At 40.6% G+C, this 25,962-nt stretch overlaps 3 protein-coding genes across 3 annotated transcripts; 1 reads left to right on the top strand and 2 right to left on the bottom strand.

Moving 5' to 3' along the window:
* Window positions 1–3,900: 3,900 nt before the first annotated feature.
* cx39.4 (connexin 39.4) lies at window positions 3,901–7,494 on the top strand. Its single transcript, XM_034124208.1, has 2 exons — window positions 3,901–4,085; window positions 5,831–7,494. Exon 2 carries the CDS (start codon window positions 5,840–5,842, stop codon window positions 6,989–6,991), a length of 1,152 nt encoding a protein of 383 aa, XP_033980099.1. The 5' UTR covers window positions 3,901–4,085; window positions 5,831–5,839; the 3' UTR covers window positions 6,992–7,494.
* A 7,591-nt stretch (window positions 7,495–15,085) lies between these two features.
* smim12 (small integral membrane protein 12) lies at window positions 15,086–16,133 on the bottom strand. The gene has a single exon (XM_034124191.1). The coding sequence runs from the start codon at window positions 16,103–16,105 to the stop codon at window positions 15,833–15,835; it is 273 nt and encodes a 90-aa protein (XP_033980082.1). The 5' UTR covers window positions 16,106–16,133; the 3' UTR covers window positions 15,086–15,832.
* A 3,905-nt stretch (window positions 16,134–20,038) lies between these two features.
* On the bottom strand, window positions 20,039–25,938 carry pef1 (penta-EF-hand domain containing 1). The gene is made up of 5 exons (XM_034125284.1): window positions 25,830–25,938; window positions 24,716–25,022; window positions 23,295–23,450; window positions 22,049–22,192; window positions 20,039–21,146 (listed from the first exon to the last, which is right to left on the bottom strand). Exons 1-5 carry the CDS (start codon window positions 25,848–25,850, stop codon window positions 20,917–20,919), a joined length of 858 nt encoding a protein of 285 aa, XP_033981175.1. The 5' UTR covers window positions 25,851–25,938; the 3' UTR covers window positions 20,039–20,916.
* Window positions 25,939–25,962: the final 24 nt, after the last annotated feature.

The following is a 25,962-nucleotide window of genomic DNA, read 5'->3' as shown; positions in this document are numbered from 1 at the left end:
CTGTCTTACTGTTACATACATCCCATGAATGTATAAGATGAAGTTAGCTTCATCATATCTCAATCAGTGATTAAGTGAATAATAAAGTTTCTATCGGGTCACTATCCATTATTTTCAGGGAGGGGGCGGGGTTTGGAGGAACGGAGAGGAGACGGTGATCGCGGAAGCTTTCTTCCTCCTGCCTTCACAAACTTTACACAAGTATTTATCAACTGAAAATAGCAAGAGGACATTCATACTCTGCAATCCAAGACTTGATTAAATCCACCAAAAACCTGACATGACGATAACGAGTGTTTTTCAAAAAACACAAATCCCTCCCTGTGTGTCTCTGAGCCGCAGCGACAGGGCCTGATTCAGAGCGGGTCATTCTGCTGTTGGTTCTGGACTGGTGTTGGTGGAGAAAGCAGACTGCTCCGTGTGTGGTGTCGCCGACTCGCTGTGCCGCTGTCACGTCTGTTCCTTGATCTCTGCGTCACCGACCAATTTGATATTCGTGTGACAGAAACAATTCAAAAATAAAAAAACGTTATTGTCCAGCCGCTGCCGAAAAATCAAGAAGCAACCTTACTACGCTATAATCGATAATCGAGCGGCGAGCTACTGAAAAGCTGCCCGCGAGCTGTTGACGTGTTGGAGACCCCTGCACTAGAGGATACATCAGGAGATCAACAATGCCATCAGGACATGGGAAACCATGTGGAAACCATGAATCTCATGGAAGCCAAGTCTGCCAATACTTTTTTTTACAGAAAAACACAAATGTCAACCTCATTATGGCATTAAGAAGGACCCCAGGAAGTAAATACATCACTAAAATCATTGGAATGCATCTTCTGGAGACCATGAATGTCTGTACAAAACGTTATGGCAATTCCTCCTATACATGTTATTTCAATCTGCACCAAAGGTCTGGGCAATTGCTATCCCTAAACCTTTCTTCTGATATGACTGAACATATCATGAGGTTTGACATCTACAGAACACTTGTATGTCAGTAAATAAAGAGGGATTTGGTATAAGATATTCTAGCCTGTTTATCCTACAAGGTTGGTTGCAGTTAATCATTTAGCAAAGTAATGTATGGTTGAATTACAGTTCCACCATTTGTTATTCATATAAAAAGAAATCACAAACATGGGCATGATTTGTTGACTGTCAGCATTTTCTTTTTTCTAAAGGGACCTCAGCTGTCAATTAGATGGATCTGGTTGTTTTGTTGTTTTTGCCTTGGTTTCATTTCAGCCCATGATGATGCACACCTGTTTTATAGGTTTTAACACATGACAGAACAAGTTTTAAAGGATTTTTCACCCTCAAACTTATTATTTGTTAACCTCACTCTGAATTAATGTCCCAATCCCACATTCATATCCGCATCATTGAGTTCACTGATGTATGCTCAGGACTGAATCAATCATACAGTACAATATTGCATGTTAAAATGTGTCCAGCGGTGAGGAATTGATTGAAGATGAAGTTGGCAATTAGTTTCATTGATAACTGTTCCGGTGGGAAGGAACACAGCGAACACAGGAAGGCATAACACATCTCCTGAATGGAAACAGTCCCATTACTCTCTGTCGGCTGTCCTCACTTCCCTTCTTGCTATTCATCTACGGATGTAATGACCAAAGAAAGAGCAAGAAACTGATCTGTCAGAATGATTCACTGTCAATTTGCCGGACTTTTTATAAAGCTTCGCTCTGTCGGAGACGGACCCAGCCTCTTATCTCTTCCTATAATCTACATATTGACACATATGATAGTGCAGCACTGATTGGGAGGAGAATGCTTCTCTGCAAATACTTTAATTTGACTGAGTGCGGTGTCACAATGTGATAATTGAAGTGGCCATTAGCTACTTGATTTGTACCAACGTGATGTGGTGCTGAACAGCATCATGACTAGCAAGGCTTGTTTTTAAAGTTGTGTTATCATGCAGTAAAGATATCTGAATAGGATACTTGTTTACAATCAATCACTGTTTCAATTTATTATAGACATAAGGAAGCTGGGGGGTCTGAAGCTCACAGCAGTGTGCAGCCTTGAAATTGATTTAAGATAAGAAATGTAGTCTTCCAGCAATCCTTTTCCCCCCCCTTTTTTTTTTTTACAGTTGTTGGCATCTTTCAGGCATGTTTTTTTAAAAGAAGCACATTTGTATTGAGTATACTGCCAATATGTGCCTCAAGGTTTTGCATTACCCTGTCTCCATACACACACTCAATGGGGGAACACAGAGAATCTGAATTGTAGAAACATATTAGACTTGTTTTGGATAGCCACATGTCCGCAAACAAAACCTGTGTTCAGGCTGTCTGAGCCTTGAAGAAAGAAAGCAAACAGGCTCAATTTTATATAAGCACAAAAATAAGGTTATAATGCTGCATAACAGAGCTCAATACCATTATCTATAATACCACAAAGTAGAGTTTTCTATTTTTTACATGGGCAGAGTTTAAACCGTTATATATCATTAGTGGTGTCAGTAATTAGATAGATCACGTAAAACTACAGTAGCACACAGACTCAGAGTAGTGCTTTAACTTAAATTGTATTTGTATTCAGTAGATTAATTATGCGCATACAAATTATTACATACATTATGAAATTAAAACATTCTAAACCTTATGTTAAACTGAATACAGTTCTTAGTATTACTAAGCTGCTACCTAACTGTCAAATGTATTCCAGCAGGGGAATAAGTAGTCAGATTATTTGCATAATTACATTTAGCTATACCAGACTATAACAATTACAATTAAATAAAAATGTACTAAAATAAAATCATGCACATATTGTCAACAACGTGTACCTTAAGTGTCCATGCTCAATAGACCCTGTCAGTGTATATAAGTGGATGTTATTGATGATGAATTCAGAAGTATAGCCCACTTTAATGTTGCAGTTGGCAGGGATGGAGCTTATTTTAAAAGCTTTATATATAGTTGTGTATAGTAGCACCTTTACAATTACCTAGTTTTTTGCAAATATATTAACTTGTATCCAAATCTTAATCTATAAAGAAACTATACCAGTCAGTCAAATATATGTAGTAGAGTAAAAAAGGAAGTGTATAGAGGCAGAAATGTGAATACTCAATACTTGATTGGAAAAGAAAATAACTTGACCTAAAAACACAATTTCCCCACAGTGTGGTCACAGTTTGAAGTATGTGAGGTTGATGTAAGACAGTGGCATTACTGTACCTATGATACTGATGAGCAAAAAAACTCGAGTTTTACCGGATAATGTAACTGATGTACAGTTACGAGCTCGAGAAATCGACTCAAATAATTAAGATTCACGTTCCAGACATGTATGCGTCATGTGTTTTTCGGAAACAAGGTGAATGGCGCCATTGTGTGGCGTCATGGAAAATTACACGAGTGTACACGGATGACAGAGAGTCCCGTTAGTCATCTGATCTTAACTATTCTTATGAAAAATAAAAAATATTATCTGATTGTGGCACTGTAAGAATATGCTAAGATGACCAATATTTTAAAATAGAAAAGAAAACTATAAAACCCATTTGATTTACAATGGATTGTAGAAGACAAGTAGGCTACAAAGTACTTTTTTTCCTTACCAAGTTACTTAATTTGAATGTAATTATGGAACTGAATTATAATACTGCTATACTGACTGTTTCCTTTTTCCCTTTACACACGACCATCTCAATCTTTCCAGTGCCCCTTCCTTCCCTGACTTTTAAGCTTCTCCCCCCTCCTCTCACTTTAAAGTAATCCAAGTCATGCGATGTTCCCCTTGTAATTAATGCAAATTGGTGGTCTTTAAACAAAGTTAAAACCAAAACGCCCGAGCGCAGTTAACTAAAGAGCTACTTTAGGTTCATACATCCCATTTCCTGGACCAAGTTCCCGAGGGAAGGGCCAAAGAAGCAGGCATGGGAAAGTTCTCCGCACTTTTTCCGATTACATCGATTCTTTTTAAAGAAGGCATAACACAAACCGACTGCTTATTGCCACCGTAGGCAGCGGAGGGAGACATTAAAGTACACTGAGTGCTGAGACCAGTACGCCAATAAGGAGACAAACCCCGCTTCACGAGAGAGAAAGGTAAGAACATTTACCAATTAGGAACAAAACACAGATTAGCATTGTTTATGTCGAACAAAAAAACACTTTCATTGTGTACAAAGGACATAATATGTCCCTGCAGCTTTAATTTGTTGTCAAAGAGTGAATGATGATGTTGTTTTAAATCCCCTTAAAGAACAAATATTGTATTTATTATAAGTGACTTTTAGTGCGTAGAATACTTGTTATTGACTATTGGAAGTGAATTTTGCTTTTATGTCATTATTTTATGACTTTGTGTATTCCGATCTAATGAATTTCAGGATGAACTTCTGAATGTGAATTTCTAATTACAGTGAATCTTGAGTTTTTTTTAACTATTATTTATTTATCCTGCTTAGTTCAAGACATATTTTTAAATGTGTACTGGTAACAAAAAAAGTAATCTAATAATAAGAATAGAAAAGGCTGTACAATAAAGAAGACTTATTAATAGTCCAGTGAAAAGCGTGTGTGTCTGTGGCATTTATGATAGTGTTTTACTGTATTTTATACTATATATGTAGATTATGGACTTATGAATTGTCTTATTTCATCTTGTGATTCTCTCTGATGGTTCTCTCTTACTAGTATGTTGGTATTCTGTAGCATATGTAATACAAAGTACTACTTTGGCCAATACTCTCAGTGGTGGATCACCTTTGAACTTTTTTTTAATTATGAGAGAGAGGGGTATAAAATGCAACAAGGGAATCAAACCTTTGCTTATCTGTGGCACGTACTCGGCTACCAAAGCACTCCCCAGTTATCATGTTTTTGCCAGAATCCCTGACAGGCCATTGTCTTGTCTCATCCTGTCAGAAGGGTTCGTGTTTTCACTATTAGTAAGTTTTCTTTTCTCAGAGGGGAAGAAATAACAAAAAAACATAAAAAGGTCTAAACAAATAGACAAGTGTCACAGCAGTGCCTCAACTCTCCCACACACAGGATGTTTATTCAGATGCGTGTGTGTGTGTGTGTGTGTGTGTGTGTGTGTATGTGCGTTGAGCTTCCCGACAATAACTGACTGTGTCACTTATCGTTAACAATTTCCATTAATCTCCCCTCAATGCTTTTTATCAGCCACTTTGTGATTTGTCGCAGTGTTAATTGATTCATAGATTCAATTAGAAAAGTGAATGTAACACAAAAGAGGTATAATGTTAAAGTTTGAGGGGCTTCACTTCACTCCAGTTTAAAGAGTGAACGTGTACACTAGTTCCTTTCATATTAAATGTCAACTTACCATGTGTTTTTGTTTTACTGCCTTTTAGTGTATGTAGGCTTTGTTTTTCACATTTAGCCCACCCTAAAAACGGTGTGAGCTTATGGAATAACTAATAAGGGGGGCTGCAGCCAGATACACATTTTTCCACCATAAAAAATACACCATTATACTGTAAAGGTTAGAGAAATGCAGCTCATTTGTTGCTTATAGAAATCATTAAACACTTACGCATAAGCTGCGTGTTAATGAAAAGCACTTGAGGACTTTATAGTGGAAATAAAATGTAGCAATTAGGTGTTAATTGGCACATTCAAGCCAATCTGTTCAGCTATGGAGCAGTAAATGAGTATGTGGAGAAACTATATGGCCTGCATAACAAATGCAACACAAGCAGAAAGGTATAACGGGATCCAGGCACTAGAAGTTCCCATTGGAGTGAATACATGAGTAAACTCTAAAGTTTCTCAAACATTTTCTCATCTTTCCCTATCTCTTATCTACAAACTGTCCCTCTTAGGAGCAGAGGATGTCCAGAGCTGACTGGTCCTTCCTGGAGCACCTACTGGAGGAGGGTCAGGAGTATTCAACAGGCGTTGGCCGAGTCTGGCTTACTGTCCTCTTCCTGTTTCGCATGCTGGTGCTGGGAGCCGCTGCAGAGTCTGCTTGGGACGACGAGCAAGCCGACTTTGTCTGCAACACGAAACAACCTGGCTGCCCTGCCGTGTGCTACGACAAAGCCTTCCCCATCTCCCACTTTCGCTACTTTGTCCTCCAAGTCATCTTCGTGTCCACGCCGACCATCTTCTACTTTGGATATGTGGCTATAAGGGCTGGGAATGCCAAGAGAAAAGAGGAGGATGCGAAGGAGGCGGAAGAAGGTAGTGGAGGACGCAAGAAAGGAAAAATAGAAGTCAAATGGGGCAATACAAGTGCGACTAAAGACAATGCACAAGAGAAGGAGAAACAAGAGGGTGGTGGGAAACGTGGAAGAGCGGAAAAAGCTCCACCGGAGGCTCCTAAACTGAAAGGCAGGTTGCTGTGTGCATACGCATTCAGCATCCTGCTAAAAGTCCTCTTAGAAGTTGGCTTCATCCTCGGGCTGTGGTTTATTTACGATGGTTTCATCATTGCAGCGAAGTTCAAGTGCACGGCGTCCCCCTGTCCTCACACGGTGGACTGCTTCGTTTCTCGACCCACGGAGAAGACCATCTTCACCATCTACACTCAGGTGATCGCTGCCATCTCTTTGCTACTCAACATCATAGAGCTCCTCCACCTCCTTCAGCTTGCCATCTCCCATCGGCTGGAGAAACGCTACCATGCCGAGCAACAAGACTGCCTACCTCGGGCAGAGCAGGTACCGGCCCAACAGGAGGCTCCAGAACTCCCAACGGAGCCATCAGAGCCGTACAATGCAGGGGGTCATGTCAACTTACCCGTCCAGGGAGAAGCCACATGCTACCCAAACCCCTGTGAAAGCTACGGGGATCTGGCTATAGAGGTGAACTGGGGATCTAGGGAGAATATGAATGACCTTCTTCCCAGTTACGTGAACTGCATGGGGGCTATGAGGACATCCCATAACCCCAGAGTCCATTATAAAAAACATGCACATCACAATGGGAAAAACAGTAAGCCTGCCCATAAAGCACACTCAAAGCAGAAGCATTATGTGTGAGGCAGTCAGATGTGGTAATGTATTGTTTATCACCATGAAAGCTTTGTTTAGTCTTCCAGTTTTTTTTTTTTTTTTAGATAAATGTAATCCTGCACATGACACTTGACTGTCAGGAGTGCACTGTGAGAGCTTAAACGAAGGAGAAACGAAGAACAGCTACTGCACTGTGATCCTGATGCCTCGGAGGCAGGAAAGCAAACAGCGATTTACCAGATAAATGGAACTATTCAAAACACAAGATTCACTCCCCAAGGCAAACAAAAGGACACTACACTATGAGAGAAGACTGCAGTCATAAGATGCCACAATGTCTCATTTTAGGGCTTTTAGGGCTGAATGCTACAGTGGAAAAAAACTGTGCAATGGGGGGTCTGCCGATGGGCTGGGGATATTCCATGATCGTGTTTGAGGGAGTATTAAGATGAAACAGATTTAAGCGTATTCCTCTGAGATTTGCACTGCAACCCCTAGAGTACTTTAAGACCCCCCCCCCCCCCCTCCTCCCCTCCTCCTCCTCCTCTGTCTCCCATGGTTCTGTCCCCACTATGGAATGTATGCTCTCTGGATCACGCTCTACTCCCAGGAGGATAATGGCTACGTGGATGCAGGCATGCATGCATGCACACACACAATGCACTTTTCCCCTTTCACCCTGTCGGTCCCTCAAGTTGGGGATATGAACTGGGGAAGTTGTTGGTAAAGAGAATGAAACCAAAGGAATTCTGGGATTGTTAATGACTTATAACCATAGTATTTTAGCTATAAAGAAAGAGGCACATAGGACCACTGCATTGTAGTTTATGGGAGCTGAATAATGGAGGAAAGAAAAGCCACAAGTCGGATAATCCAAACTTTTTCCAGAGCTTGAGAGAGTTAAGATGCATTAGCGATTGCACACGGAATGGACTGAAAGCGGTACACAAATGGACAGATCTTTAATAAATGGAAATGACTGAATAATTAATTATGTGCAAACTGTATTACATTTTTTATGTTGAAAGAATGATGAAGAAATACCAGTGTTAATATTTATTATTTTGTTTAAAATAAAGTTTCAAGTACTTTAAATGAATGATGACATTGTCATTTATTGTTATAGTTTTCATATCGATATAACACAAACAGTACCGTACTATTCCTGTTCAAAAATCAAGTCCTAAGTCTTAAACCTTGATGTCTTAATCAAGTTATTATGCGCTCTTTATCAAATGTAATGCCAATTTGCAATTTCCTTTTTTGCTGCTCACCTCATGCACCGTATGCAAACAAAATTGTCTTTTGGTTTCTTCATGGTTTACTCCTGCAAATTGTGTGGATCCTGTTGGATTGGATCAAACTAAGTGGATCTGGGGAGGGAATTGTCAATTTTCTGAGAATGAATAGGAGTAGATTGGTGGATTCAGTGTATGAAAGGAAATTAATAAATGTTTGGAACATTCATTTCATCTTTCGGCTTATAGTTATCATTTTCAAGTAAAAAGGCAAAGTCCAAGGGAAGTCACAAGTCATCTTTGTTAAAGTCCATGTCATTGAATGTGTGAAACCTTTGCGAAACATACTATGGATTTTATACAGAGACTGCGTTCCATACATGATGGTTTTATTACCTTTTCCCCTCTGAATACAGGGATGAGATGTCTGTGGAGGGAGAATGTCTCTAGTGTATTGCTTCTGTGTCCGACTGCTATCCAAATACTGCCACAATAGGGAGGCTCTGAATCACTCAAGATAAAGCTTTTTGGGAAGAATAGAAGGAAGGGAGGTGTGTAGAAGTGGAAGAGTCCTACAGGCTATCGTGAGCAATACCTTCTCAGGGGGGAAAATGGAGGGAATTAACTCTGATTTATTGGCTGTTTTCAAATCCGTAGGTCTTGCTGCACGGGGGAGAAAGGCATCAATTATATGCCAGTAAAAGTTCATACAAGGTGGAACAGCGCTTTATACAGGCTCTATTTAATATCCCCTGTGGAGTCCTGACTGTTAAAAGCTGTTTTTTGTGGAAAGCATTTGATAAAATCCAGCACCTTCAACAAAGGTGCTCGCCCAGGCTCTGAATGAATGCAGCCATATGTCTTTTCAGAATTGCAGCCGAAGCACTCTGGAATACGGTGCTCATTTCCAGCAATTCACCGGACTTTCTCCATGACGATTAGCTGTTATCTATAGCAGGAAAGAGGGTTTATGGGAAATTCAAGTGAGACAGGTTCTCATAAAACAAACCCCTTCAACTGTGTGAGGCCAAACGAGAGCGGTAACAAGCAGCTGAAAACAAAAATTAAAAACACTTTCGTTTCCTTTCATTGCTTCAGTTTTATCAAAAATGTTTTACGATCTAATAATAATAATCTGTCCTCAGAGTGGAATGTGTTTTTATTGTGGGCAGCCTCTCCCTGCGGAGGATAAATTGGTAGATATTTTTGAGAGAACAATCCAAACAGAGCCTGCTGAAGCTGCCCAGTTCAATGCATGTTCACAAAAAGTTGGCTGGCATATCCTCACACTCTTGTTATCTCAGTGTGTTGGTGCAAGTGTGTGCGCACTTGTGCATGCGTCCACACGATTGTTCATGTGCGTGTTTTCACAAAAAGCCAGAGGGTCACGGAACAGATTGCACAGGGCGACCCATATCGGCCGTCTGCTGCCAACCAAAGCCGTCAGCGGAACAGCGCTCTCTGTTACATTCATCTTCCTTATAGCCGATCAAACTGAAGAAACCCAACGCCCTGTGATATTCTTTCACAACAACATTCCAGTTTGTTCCTCTACAGTTAATATCTACCTAACAGAGAAACTGCAGCCTTACAATCAAGCCGTTGTCATTGGTTGGTTACTTGATTCTTACATGTAGACTTTTCCCAAAACAATCAATTCAGACACACACTACTTTCTGAGGATATTCCCACAAAAACTTGACAATGCATATAATTGTTTGTGTAAAGCTGTGCACATAAAAGTAGGAGTTATTGGCTGGGAAGACCCCACTCTGTGGGACAGGTCATCCTTAACGGCTATACATGTAACCTCTGGGATCAGCTGCTATTCTCACTGCGTTTCCTGACATTGTTGCAGTCACTGCTGATGCATTTCCTCACGCTGGTCCCACATTTAAAGAAAGGCAACATCTCATGGTGAGTGTTCACACACACACTACAGTGCACAACTTTTTAGACTGTAAAGAAGTTCAAAGTGCCGGCGAGTAGACTCCGGGCTCCAGCAGGTCTTAAAAAAGGCCAACAGTCATGGCAACTCTACTTAAGGATATCCTTACAGCAGTTCCTCAAATGACCACGGTGGGGTAGGTAAGTTTGAGAAACCGGCTCGAGATACACTTTTTGTTATATTCCATGGAATGCTCTTAACATCCCGATAGCAATAAATATCTTAAGTGCTTTGACAAAAATTCCATAAAAAAATGTCATCTGTGGAAGCCGTACAGTAGTACTGTAAAAAGCACGACCAATCATTTTAGCCGGCACGGCTAAAATAACTGGATGGCCTACCTGCCTGTCAGCCTTCCATCTGTGCACAAACTTATCTCGTGCCCTAATTGGTCATGTGCGCGTTCGTGTGTGTTGGAGGAGGGGCTCTGTAAGGAAGTGGCAGATTTTTTCCGGCTGTGTATTTTCAAATTCTTGCGCACTCGAGCTGGTTTCTCCAAAATTACCTACCCCACCTTTAAAGGCCCAATTTAACAGTAGAACTAAACAGGTTTAATGCCTTGTACTAAAAAAACGGTTTAGTTTATATATGCAAATATTCAAACACCCCCCTTTTTATTATATTGTGGCATACAATTATGCATTATTAATAGGGTGGTGAGCTGCTTTGAGTTACAGGTGGGTGCTGCCCCAGGTCGCTTGCTGCTAGCTGTCGCTAGCTGCTAGCTGTCGCTAACCAGACCCACATCCGCCTCACGGTCCACCTCTTTGCGAATTCTGGATTAGCCTGAAATTAGGCACACTCAGCCGTGCTGGTCTTTACAGTATGTGCCAGGCCTGTTGAAAATGAGTTGCTCTGTTATCATACTTTCTGCCCACTGCACTGCCAAAAGACTTGAATATGAGCTTGCCAGAGATACTCAGTGCTTAAAGGCACTGAAAAACAGAAACAATAGTTAGACCAAGGGGGAATAAGGTTGTCAAAGTTGTGCAAGATCTATTTATTCTAATTATTTATTGGAAATAATGAACCTTGCAAAGCAAAGACCACTTTTCAGGGATTTCTTTACGTGTGTATTTGCGAAGGACAATGCGTTGTGTGCCAACTCTCTTTGTTTCACCCATACACAGAATACCGTCACACCGCATTCTCTGTATCCATAACAATATTCCGTCCAAGCACGCCAGTCCTTAATTTGGGCATTTGTGCTGCTCAACAAAACAAGAGAAAATGCTTTGAGCCGTTACTAAATTTAACTTTTGGATAGGAAGTGGGTCTCTATCAGTTTCCTGTTCCTGTATTGTTTTTATGCAGGGTCGGTCGCTTGGGATTGTTCACCCTGACAATTGGGCTGCAGTGGGCATTGTTGCATTGTTTTGTCCCAGTTCCCCGGTGCTATGTTGACCCACAGTCGAGGCCGCTCCATCAAAGGCTAGTGAAGGATGAGGGAAATGGGCAAAGTGCCCGCTGTGAGCCTGGAGTCAATTAGAAAGGGCTGGTACCACTTATAGCTCTCAGAAAGTGTGTGTGTATGAGTTGGGGTGGGGCATGCAGAAGGCTTGCTTGTATATGTTTATTTGGTGGTCTCTCTTGGGCTATTTGATGTCAAGCTCAACTACAGGTAGACGTTAGGACTGATGGCACCTATAGACTGTATATGAGAAGTGGACATAGTCACGTGGTGTTGTTTTGGACAAGAACTAACACGAGTAGTGTGCAAAGTTCAACTGAATGATGAAAAACGTTTTTTTGCAGAACCAAAATGTTACAATTACCTGTCGTCAACCGAAAACAAATTGTGGAAGTGGTAAACCTTATCACACCTTATAACCTAAACGTTAAGATGAAAACACTGATGACCCAAATACGGCATAACATTGCAGCCACAATCGCAAAGTAGCCACCCCCTTTACCGTCAATTTTACTCTAAATCGGAATGTCATTTACAAAATGTAACATACGGCTGTATCGAGGCAGACTTAAAACTAGTAGTTCAGACTAAATGATTCGAAAAGAACACCTACAAAACACATATATACCACACATGGATCAGACTTGGTAAGCTGGTATTTTCTTTGGATAATCCTCAACTTCAATAGAATTTTTGGAAAGAGTTATACAGAATGGAAAACATTTCTGATCAGGATCTTATTGGAGATTTAAAAAATCAAAACCAAAAAGTATGTTTGTATTAGATTATTGAGACGCACTGGGTCTCAGTCTGTTTAGTCAGTCCAACAACAGTATATTACTGTATGCATCCTGGCTGTCAGAGAGTTTAGAGCACATTTTTCATTCTTAAAATCTCAATGTGGAAAATTACATCCATATGTTTTATCCTCGACTTCCCCTACAAGTGTGAGCCTCTTCAAATGTTTACGTTACCGCTTCTTGTCTGTGTTTGAGTTTGATATACACTACCTGTATTCCTGGATGCTGTGTATGTGTGTGTGTGTGTGTGTGTGTGGTTGTTTAATATGGGATGTGGTGCCCTTCCAGCATGCAGACAGCATCTATTGTTCCTGCAGCAAAGGGAACTTCGTCTCCGGCCTGTCCACTCAGGATGTTGGATTGGACCTCCTTAAAAAACAAAAAAAAAGGAACAGCCAGCATCACCCGCACCCATTATCCCCATCACCCGGCAAGAACAATGGAGCACCTCCAACATCCCCCTCCTCCTTTCCCAGGAGCCTCGATGCTCCGTTCCCACAGTACTGTCCAGTTCTGGGCCATTGTTAGACAGGCGACATGTCCTCTGATTTTTCCCAGGAGTACACACACGCCTTGTCAACTCTCTTGACATCATTTAGCTGCCCCTCCACCTCCTCATCCTAACTCTCATGTGGAAACTTCCAACAGCTTGAAGTAATTGCCTTTCTGAGCATGCACAAGCAGGGTCACAGGATTGGAGCGGGTCATTCGTCTGATAGTAAACTTAAGAGGGGAGAACAAGCTGATGACTGCGGATAGCAAAGCTTTCTCCACTCGGGTGCCAATGTAAATCTGAACCTCATGGTCTTTTCCCTTTCACTAACTGGCCGGCTAACACAGCAGAAATTATCCTGGCACAATGATAAGGTTATCATCCATTAAGAGAGCTCCTTGGGCTCGGGAAAGATGGACCTTTCTGTTTCATTATTTAATGCAGGAAAGGCCGCGGGACTGGAGTAAAAGCAACAACAAAATAATTGTTAGACATCTCTCTAAGTGCTTGCAAGTTACTATGTCGGATTTTAAAAGCTTTATAAAGTTCTCTTTCTGTTTTACCACACCAGTTACTTCACCATCTTCAATCAATGGAGGATTCTTATTAAACGCTTTGTTCCCGACCACATCACTACTGGTGTTTTCATAATAGTGATAATAAAGATCTCTTGATTCAATCTGTGGAAACTTTTCCCTCCTACTGCCGACACAGGGAGATCAAAGGTCATGTCGGGTACATGACACTGAAGTGCTGAAGTTGACAACAAAATAACTAAATATTCTTTGAGCTCTATAACATTTCAAAAAAAGCATACCGTATTTTAATCTTCACAGGAAAATTCATCAGGTTTTGAAGATGAATCACAGTTTTTGTCAATGTATTATATAAATCTGTGACATTACTAATAGATTGTGAGATAAAGAAAGCTGCCCTTAAAAGGACTAAGTGAATGTTAGCCTTGTTCTGTAGAGAGGAATGTTTTCCCCCATAACTTATTATGTTATTGTACATCTGGCACTTTAGTGATAAGATGTTTATCAAATGCACCAATATGGGCTATACATAAACTGTGACAGTCACTGCATCGATGCTCACTGTTATAGTTGTCCCACTAAAGATTAATCAAAGTAGATCACACAAGTAGATTCACCTTTAGTAGTCCCTGTTATTTAAACGTGGCTTTAATGAACTAAATCTGTTATCAGGGTAACCCTGTTCATTATCAGCAAGCATACCGGGCTGTAAATAAAAGGATGAATTGGTGATCTTCTCATGGAACAGCGTGCCCTTATTTTTGAAATAAAGTCAACATGAGTACAGAGTTGGAAACATTCACTAACATGAGGTGGGCGAGGTTAGCAGTCTTTTTTCTTTACTTGCGGAAGACCACAAATGTCCCCATTGGCAACACAATAATGATCCCATGGCTATTATAGCATACAATTATGCATTTTATTATATAAGGGTTGAATAAAGTTGTGTTTTTAGTTGACCCATTTTTCATGTTTGCCTTATGGGGCAAATAAATGCTATTTTCTACTATGTTGTTGCTAACCATTGACACATCTCAGACTGGAATCATGAATGTTGTGCCTTTGTGTTATAAAAGAGGCATTAGGTAAACACACTTAAAGATTTTGAATTCTAAAAATTTCCAATTTTATAAAGATATGATCTGATCTGGACTGGAGTTGGTTAAAAGATTTGACTGTGAAAGTGGAAAATAGTTTTTTTTTTCTGAAGCAGAAATGTTTGTCTCCTGGAATAATTGTCTGTGAATAAGCCCGCACTATGGGGTTGTGGGCTTAATTAAGGACTTGTTGCCAAGACAACAGCTGGAAAAGTCCAGACTTTGGGAATGGGTTGGTCTTTTCTTTTATAATTTCTAATCATACCAGAGGCAGAATTGTCCACAGGTCAAATTCCAAAAGGTGAATGAGTTAGCCATTTCCCTATTTATCATTGCTTTGTCTCCAGTGTTACCACTCAAATAATTTCCTCCTTGTGGATAAATAAGCAAAGTCATTACTTCCTTCCTTTGACTTTGATGTCACGTTATCTCTTTGGCAAAGGTATTGTTTCGCAATCAAGCGGGACCAGATATTTGTCCGGACCTGAATGGGAAACAATGCTGCTGAAACACAAGTGACAGAAACTGAAACTTTTATTATGTAACTTTATCGGAAGACATCATTAGCTGGAACTGGTGACTAAGAAGATTCTTGAGAGAACATTTACTGAAACGTGAGTATACAGTAGCAAGCGTACAAGCACATTTCCTTTATTGATCATCATGTGTTCCAGTAACACCAGAGCATCCAGACTTTTTAGAATGAAAGTATTGTGTAGATTTTCCAAACAACAGGACTAAGCAGCTTAAACTTCCTGAGAGACCCCCCACACTGCTGGCTTATTGTGTCGCATATCATCGAAACATTACTTGAGAAAAACATGAACTAAGAGCTGTCTCTCTTCGCTTCCTCCACTTTTATGTTCACAATAAGTCCTTTCTACACATACAGAAAGTATTAAAAGGATAAACATTCTGACAGGCTTGGAACATTAAAGATATTCCATCTTTGTCAACTCTTGTATCATGTATGTCATTTAACAGCAGGGACCCATTTACATTCGTGTCATGGGACCACAACTAAACATAAATAAACAGAATACTGGGATATCAAGAAGGTTCATACGTAAAGTATATGAATTATAGTGTCTAAGTTGAGTTATTGCTCAAAGCACGATCAGGCATGCATCAAGAAGACGGTGACATAAAAGCTATATTTGACTTGATTAAAAAGCAAATATATGTTTTTCAGTTACCATCTAGCTCCACAAATAGAAATGTACACATCAAGCTGTTACAGGAGAGCATGTGTATGGCTGAGGTAAATGAGAAGTATGGGCCCTCTGGTTCCACCTCCAATCTTCCTTCTTGGAAAGGGTAAACGCAAGTCTCTCACAAACACGGGTTAGCTCTCTTGAGGACGGTTCCTGTTCAGAGCAGCTCTAGGTGTGAACTCTAGTTTCTCGTTCAGGCTAACCACCTGAGTGCTGTCCAAACCCTCTTGTTCCTGCAGCTTCCTCTCCTCCCTCTGCTCCAGGATGCTCTTTTGCTCTTTAGGTTTAGGGGTCCCCCTGATAAACCACTCCAGGTGGTAGCCCACTGCTCCCACTACGAAGGCCACGGGGAAGGTGATACGAGGGGCAATGTTCCTTATCGCCGCCCAGTATATAGGCCACATGACTGCACTCCGTGATGGCTCCCGAGTGCTCCAAAGAGAGAAGAAATAATTGAGTTGTAAGTGTGTTTTAACATTAACGGTGGATTACAGTGGTATAGTGAGAGGTGTTTTTGTTCACATTTTAAATGATCAAAACTGGTAAGGTTATTATATTATTTGCTTTGAATTGTGTTGAAGCATGGGATGGCTGAAATGCACTGTGTTTATAGATACATGTGTAGTTATGCCACATTCAGGACTTCAGGCAGACACCAGACCATCTGTCCTTGTGCCTTTTCTTAGCTCCAACCAACAACAAATAGCTTACAAAACTATTGGTGGAATCAATGAGAAGGCACAGCGAAAAATAAAGTTTATTTCCGAAAAGGGTTACGACATTTTTGAAGGAGGGTAATGTATAGGTACACATTTAAAAGGTAAAAATGATATGATAGTTGCATTTGTTACCATTTAGTTTCTTGCCGAAATGAAAAGCATTTATTTTCGATTCAGAACATGGGTGTTGTTACGTTGGACGGCGTATGGTTTATTTAAAAAATAAGAAACAACATTAAATTGGTGACATTTAATATGGAGTTTGGCATTCCGTCGCTGAACCAAGCCAAAGAATGGCAAGGAAAAGGGCTCGAATGAACTTAAAACAGCATATGAAAATATGAAATGTGTCATAGGCACAAATTGCAACCAAAGTTTACGTTACGGCGTAAGAGTCATAACACAGTACGGACCGGCTACCCTGAATTAACAGTAAGGTTTCAATACGAGCAGTGAGTGACACTGTTATGATGAACGTGCAGCCCCTAGGATTATGAGAAACAAGTCACTGTGGTGTGTGTCTCTGTAATATTTCGATAATAACATTGTTTTCTGTCATAAGTCTTCACTCACCTCTAACGTTAGCACGTTGGTGCTGCAGTGGAAATACGTCACGTCCGTCCGTGTGTTGCTTCCTGGTTCATCTGGATTGGCTGGTCGCTTTGAACCATTGACTGTATAACCAAGAAGGCTTTGTGTTTTAGCACCACCCAGTGGTACATTTAGTACATTACTTTAAGATAAAATGCCAAAATATGCATTTATTTCAGGATACACAAAGCAAACCAACAATGTCTAAAACGACTTATGCTGCTGGTTGGTACCAATCCATTGCAACAATACATATATAACAGTATTCAAGATCCTTATCATGTGGATCCACTGAAGCAGAAAATGAAACCAGATATCAGACTTCATTCAATCGGGTCCCATTTATAGAATATAAAAGGATCATTTCTAAAGTGATTCCCAATAAGTCAATGTAATATATCTTGCGTTTATATGCATGCTGGGAAAAGGTGCACATTCCCATTGCTCATCTGTTCGACATTTGTATGAGGCTCAACTTGACTTGTGTCTAGTCTTTCTGCGAACACAGGATTTCTATATGGGGACTTTCATTTCCTGTCCTGTCTGATCCTTTAAGAAGCGGGGGACTGCACTCCCCCTCTATAATATTTTTGTAGGTAATTTGCAATGCATTGTAATGTGACTCAGGTCCAAAGATGGGAATGTTCACGATTATTAACTTCACTAACAATATGTATGTTTTGATTATGCCTCTTGAGGGGGTACATACCTTATGTTTAGTTTTGTTTGTCAAGGTGCATTTGAGAGAGCTACTATTTAGCTCCTGATTAAAGAAGATTGATGCTACCTGGGTTAAACTGGCACTAATTTCAGCGATACTCCCTGATTGGTCACAGACAGCAGGTGACAGGGTATTAAATGTTTTGGAGGACAGCAAACTGGTTGGTCTGTGTTGTTCACTCTCTGGGAAAATGGAGGGTGCACACGTGTTTTGTTAACTGCAGAGGACCCTGAGTGATATACCTTTTGAAATGGATAATGTTCCCCATTCTTGTGGCTTTTCGAAATATGTTTTAATCTTAAAATCGATGCCTTCCCACTCATACTACCAACCACCCCATCACTACCATCATCTTTACCTTACAATCAAACAACCTCAGAAGCACGTGCTTTGTGACTTTACCTTTCAAAGAGAGCTGTGCACCAACATTACATACACATGTTTGTCTTTTCCTAGAAGACAAACAAATACCATCTCATTCTGTGTTCAAACCAAACATCAATGGCAGTCCTCCTCAAGGAATAGTCATGAAAGGCTGATACATCTGTCATCAGTGTTGTGTGACACGGTGACAAGGCATGAACTGCCCCACTTGGGCGACAAACCTTAAGATAGCAAAGATAGTTTCCTTCAAAAGAGCAGTTTGGTACAGGCAGAGTCACTTTCAGAGGCTTATGTCATAGTTATGGAAGTTTTGCTTTTTGTTTACTTTAACTGCTTATGAGGGATGCAGAGAAATTGAGTACATTTCAACCACCCAGCGGGAAACCATAAATTGCAGCATTGACTATAGAAGGAAGAAAATATGCTACTGTGGTTTCTGGGAAGTGAATCGGTAAGTGTTCTTTGCAAGGCTCTGTATGATTGATGACACTGATATTTCAGCTCCGGGGCCCAAACGTTTTTCACAAAACTATACCATGCAGGGCACAGGGCTGATCTATAGCGATTTCAATGCAGTCTGTCGTGGAGCGATGGCCAGTTCTGACTCATTGGTCATTTGTGCAGAGGCAGATAGTTAAAAAAAAAATTGAGCTAAATCCAAATGTTTGAGTCACCATTAGTTCAAATGACTTGTGAAATTATTGAGATTAACTGCATTCTGTGTGGGTGATTATTCTTCATGCTTCAAAATGATTATTTTAAGCAGTTCCTCCCTCTATGCTGTCCATCTTGTAGTTGCCAGGACTGGCATGCGATCATTCCTGTCAGATAAAGTGAAATGTGCTCACCCCCTGCGGGAAAACAACCCTACTAGTGCCAGTTCTGCTTCACCAACAACCTTAGCACTGCCAGGATTATTTCATCAGCTCCTGCTTATTAGTAAATGAGATTTAGAGCTGCACTAGCCAAGAGTTTAATAACAAATACAACTATCTAATTAATCCCAATCACAATGTGGGGCTGACAGAGTGCAGCGTAGCTTCCTCACTAACTGAAGCCACACAGACATGCTCCATCTGCCCAAGTTAATCACAGTTGTCAGGCATGGTCAGTGGTGGGAAATGTCCTCATTACACAGGAAATGACAAAAAGGTTCAATCACATGAACCAAAGAGAAAAGGCTGCTGCTACACTCTACATGAGCTAAAAATGACGTCATGATTTAAAAAGGGTTCAGACCCTTGACCACATCCTTGTTTATGGAATGTGTTGGATTGCAAGCACAATGTGCCACAACAAGTGTTTAAGGACTTGGCACGACTAAGTTTAGCCTCAGCTTAAGATGGAGGGCGAGGGGTAAAGCGGAGAGGGAAGTGAGATATGGCCAAAAAAAGATGCACAAGAGAATCTGATGGATCGCCTCTGAATTTGGAAAGAGACGAGGGGGAGCAGGAGGGGCTCTTGACACAGACTGTGATCAAGCAGAGTAACAGATGGTGAGGGAAAGAAGGCCAGATGTGGAAGAGGAACACAGACAGTCCTTTGCCTTGCCAAACTGTCCAACAAGGGAGAAATTAGTAACTAATTTGGGAGATTTCAGGTCAAAGGTCATGAGTAAGGATTGGATTTCTACTAGCCATGAAGGCTTTTAGAGAAAATACAGTCCACTTCATTAAAAACTGCACTTTTGCTGAGATGAAATATACATTCTTAAGTGATATCCCTCAATTCAAGGACTTTCTCTTCCTTTTTGGACCAGAAAAAGAAATCTTTTGCCAAACTCATAAAAATGTGCTGAATTTGTCTTGGTGACAGTCTAAAGTGGTATTGGTATTACTGCTGCATTTACACAATACTTACCCGTACAGTTAAAACACTACATACATGAATGGTTATCAAGCAAGAATATGAACACATCAAAATGTGATATCAAATCATTTATTTGTTTTTGGCATTAAGAACCATTTTGGCATGACTGATTTCAGAAAATAAACCTCAGTGGAGTGCATTATGTGTTTAAGAACTGGCCCGTAAACACCGAAGATCCCATTTCTTTGAGGGGAAATTGGCAAACTTAATAGGAAACGCTTTTGTCAGGTCACTTATCTCTAGACATTTTGTTAATCAATGGTCAAAACTGGCTTGCTTGAGGGGAATGTAGCAAAAGTAATAGTACATAATTTTATTAAACACGTAGTTATAGAGCTTTGACACTCAACTTAAAAGTGAGAGTGGAATAATACTGACATAACAAAGTTTGGCCTTATTTGCTTAATTACATGCATAACAATAAAAAGCAATGCTCAGTGAAATGAGCCAACATGGCATGGGAATACCCTGCTGAATATTGCTGATGTACATATATTTAAAAGGCTATTGTTTAAATAGAACAGGAACATGCGAGGGAATACATTTGCAACTCAGCGTAATTATTGTTAGCAGTTGATTGGAGGCACTCTACTGTAGGAGCAGAGAAATTATATGATTTTTCACTTAATATCTACCTTCTCTATTCAAGTTTTTAGAATGAAACATGTGTAAACAGGTACTCTCTTGAATGTCAGTTAAACTATTCAATCAAAAAAGAAACCTATAGGTACAAAGTAAAAGTATCCAGTAAGGGCACCTTAATAAATGCAAGGTTTCAAGGCTTTTTATACATACAGCCACAAGCCATGGAAGAATGCATTCTACCTGATGTACTGTGTATTAAACAGCAGGTGTTGGCACTTATGGTAGAGCATTAAACACTGAGAAAATAGGACCTGAACATAGAATGATGCAATGAATGCACAGTGCATCACATGAGCCTGGTGATGGCCCCAGAGATGAAGTCCTCGTAGTTAAGGCGGATGTGGCCGGTCATGCCCGTGTCCTTCTCCCTGAAGGCCTGCGTCATGCTCTGCAGCTGGGTGCACACCTGGATGAAGCGGTCTAGCTGGATGCCGGGTCTTCCACCTTGCACGGTGAAGCGCCGCACCAACGTCTCAGAGAACTGGGGGCTGAGGTTGTAGCCCATCTGAGCGAGCGCTGGGGACAGGAGAGGGACAGAGGAAAGAGAAAAGAAGTGGATTTTAGTCATTTTTCATTTCAACATTGATGGAATAATTGTAGAAAACAGCTGTCCCCAATAGAGTGGTGCAGGAACGAGTCCTAAAACCCGGAGTCCACTTCCGGTTCCCTCGTCTCAGAGTCAATGGGTTTTTTGAACATGTTTTTGGAAAATAGCTTGAAATAAGGTCTGTGGTTGACACAAATTTAAGAGACTGATCACGTTTTGTTTTACGACATTAAATACATCAGCAGTGCCCCCACTGGTGATTTTTGAAGAGTTTACGTGTCTGAAAAATTATGGTTGTTAACAAGTGGCTGAATAGGACTACAGAAGTTGTCGAGGACGTTGTACGTCATTACGCCGAACACGTAAACACTCACTCTTAGTTTGTTTGCCCCTGTTCTGCTTGAAAGCAAGAACCTGCGCTCTTGCAAACTGTTAAAACAAACGCTTCAACAATTTTGAAGCTGTATTTTTGAATATCGATCTTAAGTTGGCGTGACGTTGAAGTCGTGCGACCCTGCTGTACTCGGCTGTAGTTCGTTTAAACCATAACGTTAGCATTTTGCTTCTGGCGATTAGATTTATGATTCGAAAATTATAAAAGTAGGGTAGACATGTGGAGATTATCCGGCTGAACAAAACGTACATTTATCAAACAGGTTCGTTTTCCACAGATCTTATTTTTTACAATATTCCAAAATCCTATGGAGAAATCCTGTTGCTTTTTTGTTGAGGGAACCCTTGCGCAGCTTACTTCCAGGTCGGCCTACAAAAATACGTCATCACTGCACCACTCTATTATGGTCATTTTCATTTACAAAATGATTCCATATCCAACTTAATTGTAGCATTATTAACACACAAATGAGGGTACCTTGGTGTAGCTCCGTGCCACTGATAAAGCCTGAGCGGTCTCTGTCAAATTGTTGAAAGAGCCCCCTCCACCGCTGCATGAATTCCCACAGTGCAGAGAAGCCAAAAATGTCCATTCGGCCCGTCCTCGTCTTGTCAAACATGTCTGAAAGGAAACACAAAGCACAGCACGTCGTTATAGTTTACCCCGTTCTTTCAAGGCGAAATGCATTTCCAGAATGTTTCCAGGAAGTCCTCCATCATGGAACTTCTTTTTGAATTTCTTGAAAGTAGCACACAGGAGTCACACATTTCTCGTTAAAGGTCATAGGAAACATTTGTCACTGCCAAAAACAATTGGAATGTCAGGATACCTTCACAGCTACAGTAACAAACAACAAGACAACATGACTCAGTCGTTATTTAAGCTGACTACTGTCTACCGGAATTTCTAGTCTATATAATGTAGAAGTAAACTTTACTGTATGTTACCATCAGTTCATAGGATAACCTGTAATATGATATGTGAGTTTATGCGCTATCAGTGGGTTTTCTTCTGAGGGTTGCTACAGTATATCATATTGGACTAGGTTAAAGATCACTTCCATTCCATTACATCACTTGTTAGACGCTTTTATCCAAAGCGACTTACATACTCAATACTGTGGGCAATCCCCACAGGAGCAATTTGGGGTGAAGTGTCTTGCCCAGGGACACAACGACATGCTGACTGCAGTGGGTTTTGAACCTGTGACCCCCTGATCCAAACAACAACGCACAACCCACTGCACCACACGCCTCCCAGGATGACATGTAATCAACAAAGGTCTAAATGTCCTCTGCTAAATTGCTAAATGAATGTTTATTTTGGGTGAGAAAAAAGTCTTCAAACACATTTGTATTGTAATATATATCTATTTAAAAAGGGACAATGCACCAATGCAATGATCAACATGAGCACACATGCTCTGGACTTACTTTAGGCAAGTTTTCTGTATCTTATACTGTTGCACTGACATCAAATGTTTTACTTCAGTGAACAGTGTGTTTTTTGTTGTGTTATATTCTTATGTCCAGAGTTTCCACTCTAAAAACCTTCTTCCTCACCTTTGCTGTTAGCCATTTAGCTCTCTTAAAGTATTTAACATAGTTGAACATTGTGTCACTTTGCCTCAAGAAACACTATTGAAGAATTTAACAACAATTAAACAACACAAAGCTACTTCACATTCACACTGTAGGGCATGTTATTTGACTGTGTGACTTACTGATCATCATGAGGCAGGTTTCGTCGTTGAAAGCAGACCAGTTGGAGTTGACGAGGGCCTGCTTCAGTTCCTTCAGATTGATGTAGCCACTGCGGTCCGTGTCCACAGTGTGGAACCACTGGAACGCCTCTTGGCCAACACCGGGAGGGATGTTAGCTAGAGAGAGGAACAATCAGAGTAGTTATTGGATGGTGGCTCAGACGAACTAAAGATGCCCATCACAAAAAGATTGTTTTCTTAGCATTCTTTCCAAGCTTGTTTTCCTAGCATACTACTCACTGTTTTCCTACAAGTGGACTAGCTTTATTTACTCTCTTTATTACTTCCCGTCATTCTATTTCTTAGAAGTCAATATTTCACTGAAACTCTCAGGCTTCTTAGAAATGAAGCGGCTGCCTCATTCAGATGCACAACAATTATTTATTTATTGAGAGATGAAGAAACACTCTGCCTGAGAGTCGAAGCTGCGGGGACTCTCTCAAGCAGGAAATTGATCACAAAAAATAATAAATCTGTGCTTGACTCAATCTTTAAGCTGTGGTGCTTAGAAAGCACTGATTTAAAAAACAGTATCTCTAAACATAAAAATAAAATGCCAAATGTAATTATACAGCTTAGTACAGTATACAATTAGTTGATACAGTGTTGGGTTGTTGTAGGAATGTGTGGATAACAGAAAAAAACGTTACAATTGTGTGAGATCAAGGTTGAATTAATGCTTTGCGACAACTATAGAATGTAAAAAAATTCCCGTATCTTATTAATTTAACTAAAATACTGTATAATCTTCCAGTAAATGGAAAAAAACAGCAACATATGGCATAAGGCATCTCAAAAGTTGTGAAACCAGTTTGGATTCTCTTAAAGAATACTTCCCCAACCTTAGCAGTCTCAGTGTTTCATAAGGCGCAGGTTGTGAAGCAAAGGTAGGTGCAGGGTCAAGGGTTGAGAGAAAGTGAATGGTGTAGGACAAGGGGAGGAGTGGGGGAGGGCTGATTGTCAGAAAAATGAATGGGTAGAGAGGGACAGGTGACAATTTAGGCCAGAACCTGATGGGATCTGTCCCTGTGGGGAGTGATCACAACATTGGCTTTCAGGCTTAGCTGCTACGGGAAACCGTGTACTCACACACACAACACAATCTTTACCCTATCTGTCTCTTACTCTGTTTAGCCTTCACTCAGTATTACCAGAGTCATCACTCCAGCCGTGTAATCCTGCTGAGGGGCACAAACTGAACCCTGTCTCTACATGACGGTCTGGGAACGCAAGTCATTTTCTATCCATCATCCCAGCAGAGAGGGAGGGAAAATGAGAGAGAAGTGATGAAGAAGAGGAAAGAGAGAAGCCACCTCATGTTCAGAATATGCCTGTTTAACTCCCACAGGCAGAAGCCACATACAGTATCAGCTAAGAGTCACCTGCAGGAGCATGCTGTGCATAATGTCCTCCTTGCGGTTGTCCACCGTAACCCCCATAATGCCCGGCGGGGGCACCCCCTTGTCCCTGTCCATACTGCGCTCCTTGAGCTGGGGCACCATAGCCACCATAAGGAGCTGATGGTTGACGTGGGGCCCCTCCATGTGGGGACCCTCCATGTGGGGATCCTCCATGTGGGGACCCTCCATGTGGAGACCCTCCATATGGGGCTGAGGGGTGTCCCCCGTAGGGACCGCTGGCCCCCCCGTATGGAGCACTGGGTGGTGGGTGGCTTCCTCCTGGATAGCCCTGCAGGGACAGACAACACAAGTAAGAGTATGTACAAGGAACAAACTGGCCATTATACTTTTGAGATTAAAAAAAAGCAAGACAATAAACTTGTGTACCACACGTTTTTATATATTTAAAACACATTGCTTGTATGCATTGTAAGATGCCTTGCATTGTAAGATGAATATAAATTGAATTGTTATTTGTATGAATTCATATTATAATATTATGAATAGTGTTATATATGAAGCCCACTGTTGCTTACAGTATAAATAATCAGACAGTTTAATACAGGCTTTAAGAAGGCTTAATATTAGACCCTGGAAAAGGGGTTTCCCAGCACTTTTACTTTTTTAATTCAAATTTGTTTCCATTATACTTCTTTACTTTTGTGTGCAGGAGTAATCGTTTAGTGAGGCACTTTTACTTCTGCTTGGAAATATATTTTCCATAAGTCAAAACACATGCAAATATCGATACTTTGCTTAGAAAGACTACAATAACATGTACTGTACAAAACAGAGATAACCAAGTCTCAGATAAAACGAGAGCACTATAATAGCTAAAACGTATTGTTTAACGCTTACTACAACTCCAGCAATGTTAAATATAAAACGCACAGCTACACAAACTACTAAATGTTATTAACAAGTAGCAACAGTTTACATCGTTTACTCCTATCCATACAGTAGCAAACCAATGAATGGCTAACGTTGCGTTAGTTAGTATTAGTTACGTTACATTAAGGGAATACAACAGATAATACAGTTATTCCACAATATTAACATGTTGGTATAATTAACATAGAGTAAAGTATTTAGATACCTGGCCGTAGTGAAAACTCATGTTTGACAGACTTTACTTCCTTCAACAAGGTTAGCAGAGAAGGCGGATGCAGAGCTGTCCGGCTAAGGGCGTGGACGTAAAAAAAGACTCAGGCTCACTATTGGTCAATTTG

The sequence above is a fragment of the Trematomus bernacchii genome, unplaced genomic scaffold, assembly GCF_902827165.1.
Source record: "Trematomus bernacchii unplaced genomic scaffold, fTreBer1.1, whole genome shotgun sequence".
Lineage (NCBI taxonomy): Eukaryota > Metazoa > Chordata > Actinopteri > Perciformes > Nototheniidae > Trematomus > Trematomus bernacchii.
The sequence above is the reverse complement of the archived record's forward strand: the minus strand, read 5'-3'. Positions and strand labels throughout refer to the sequence as shown.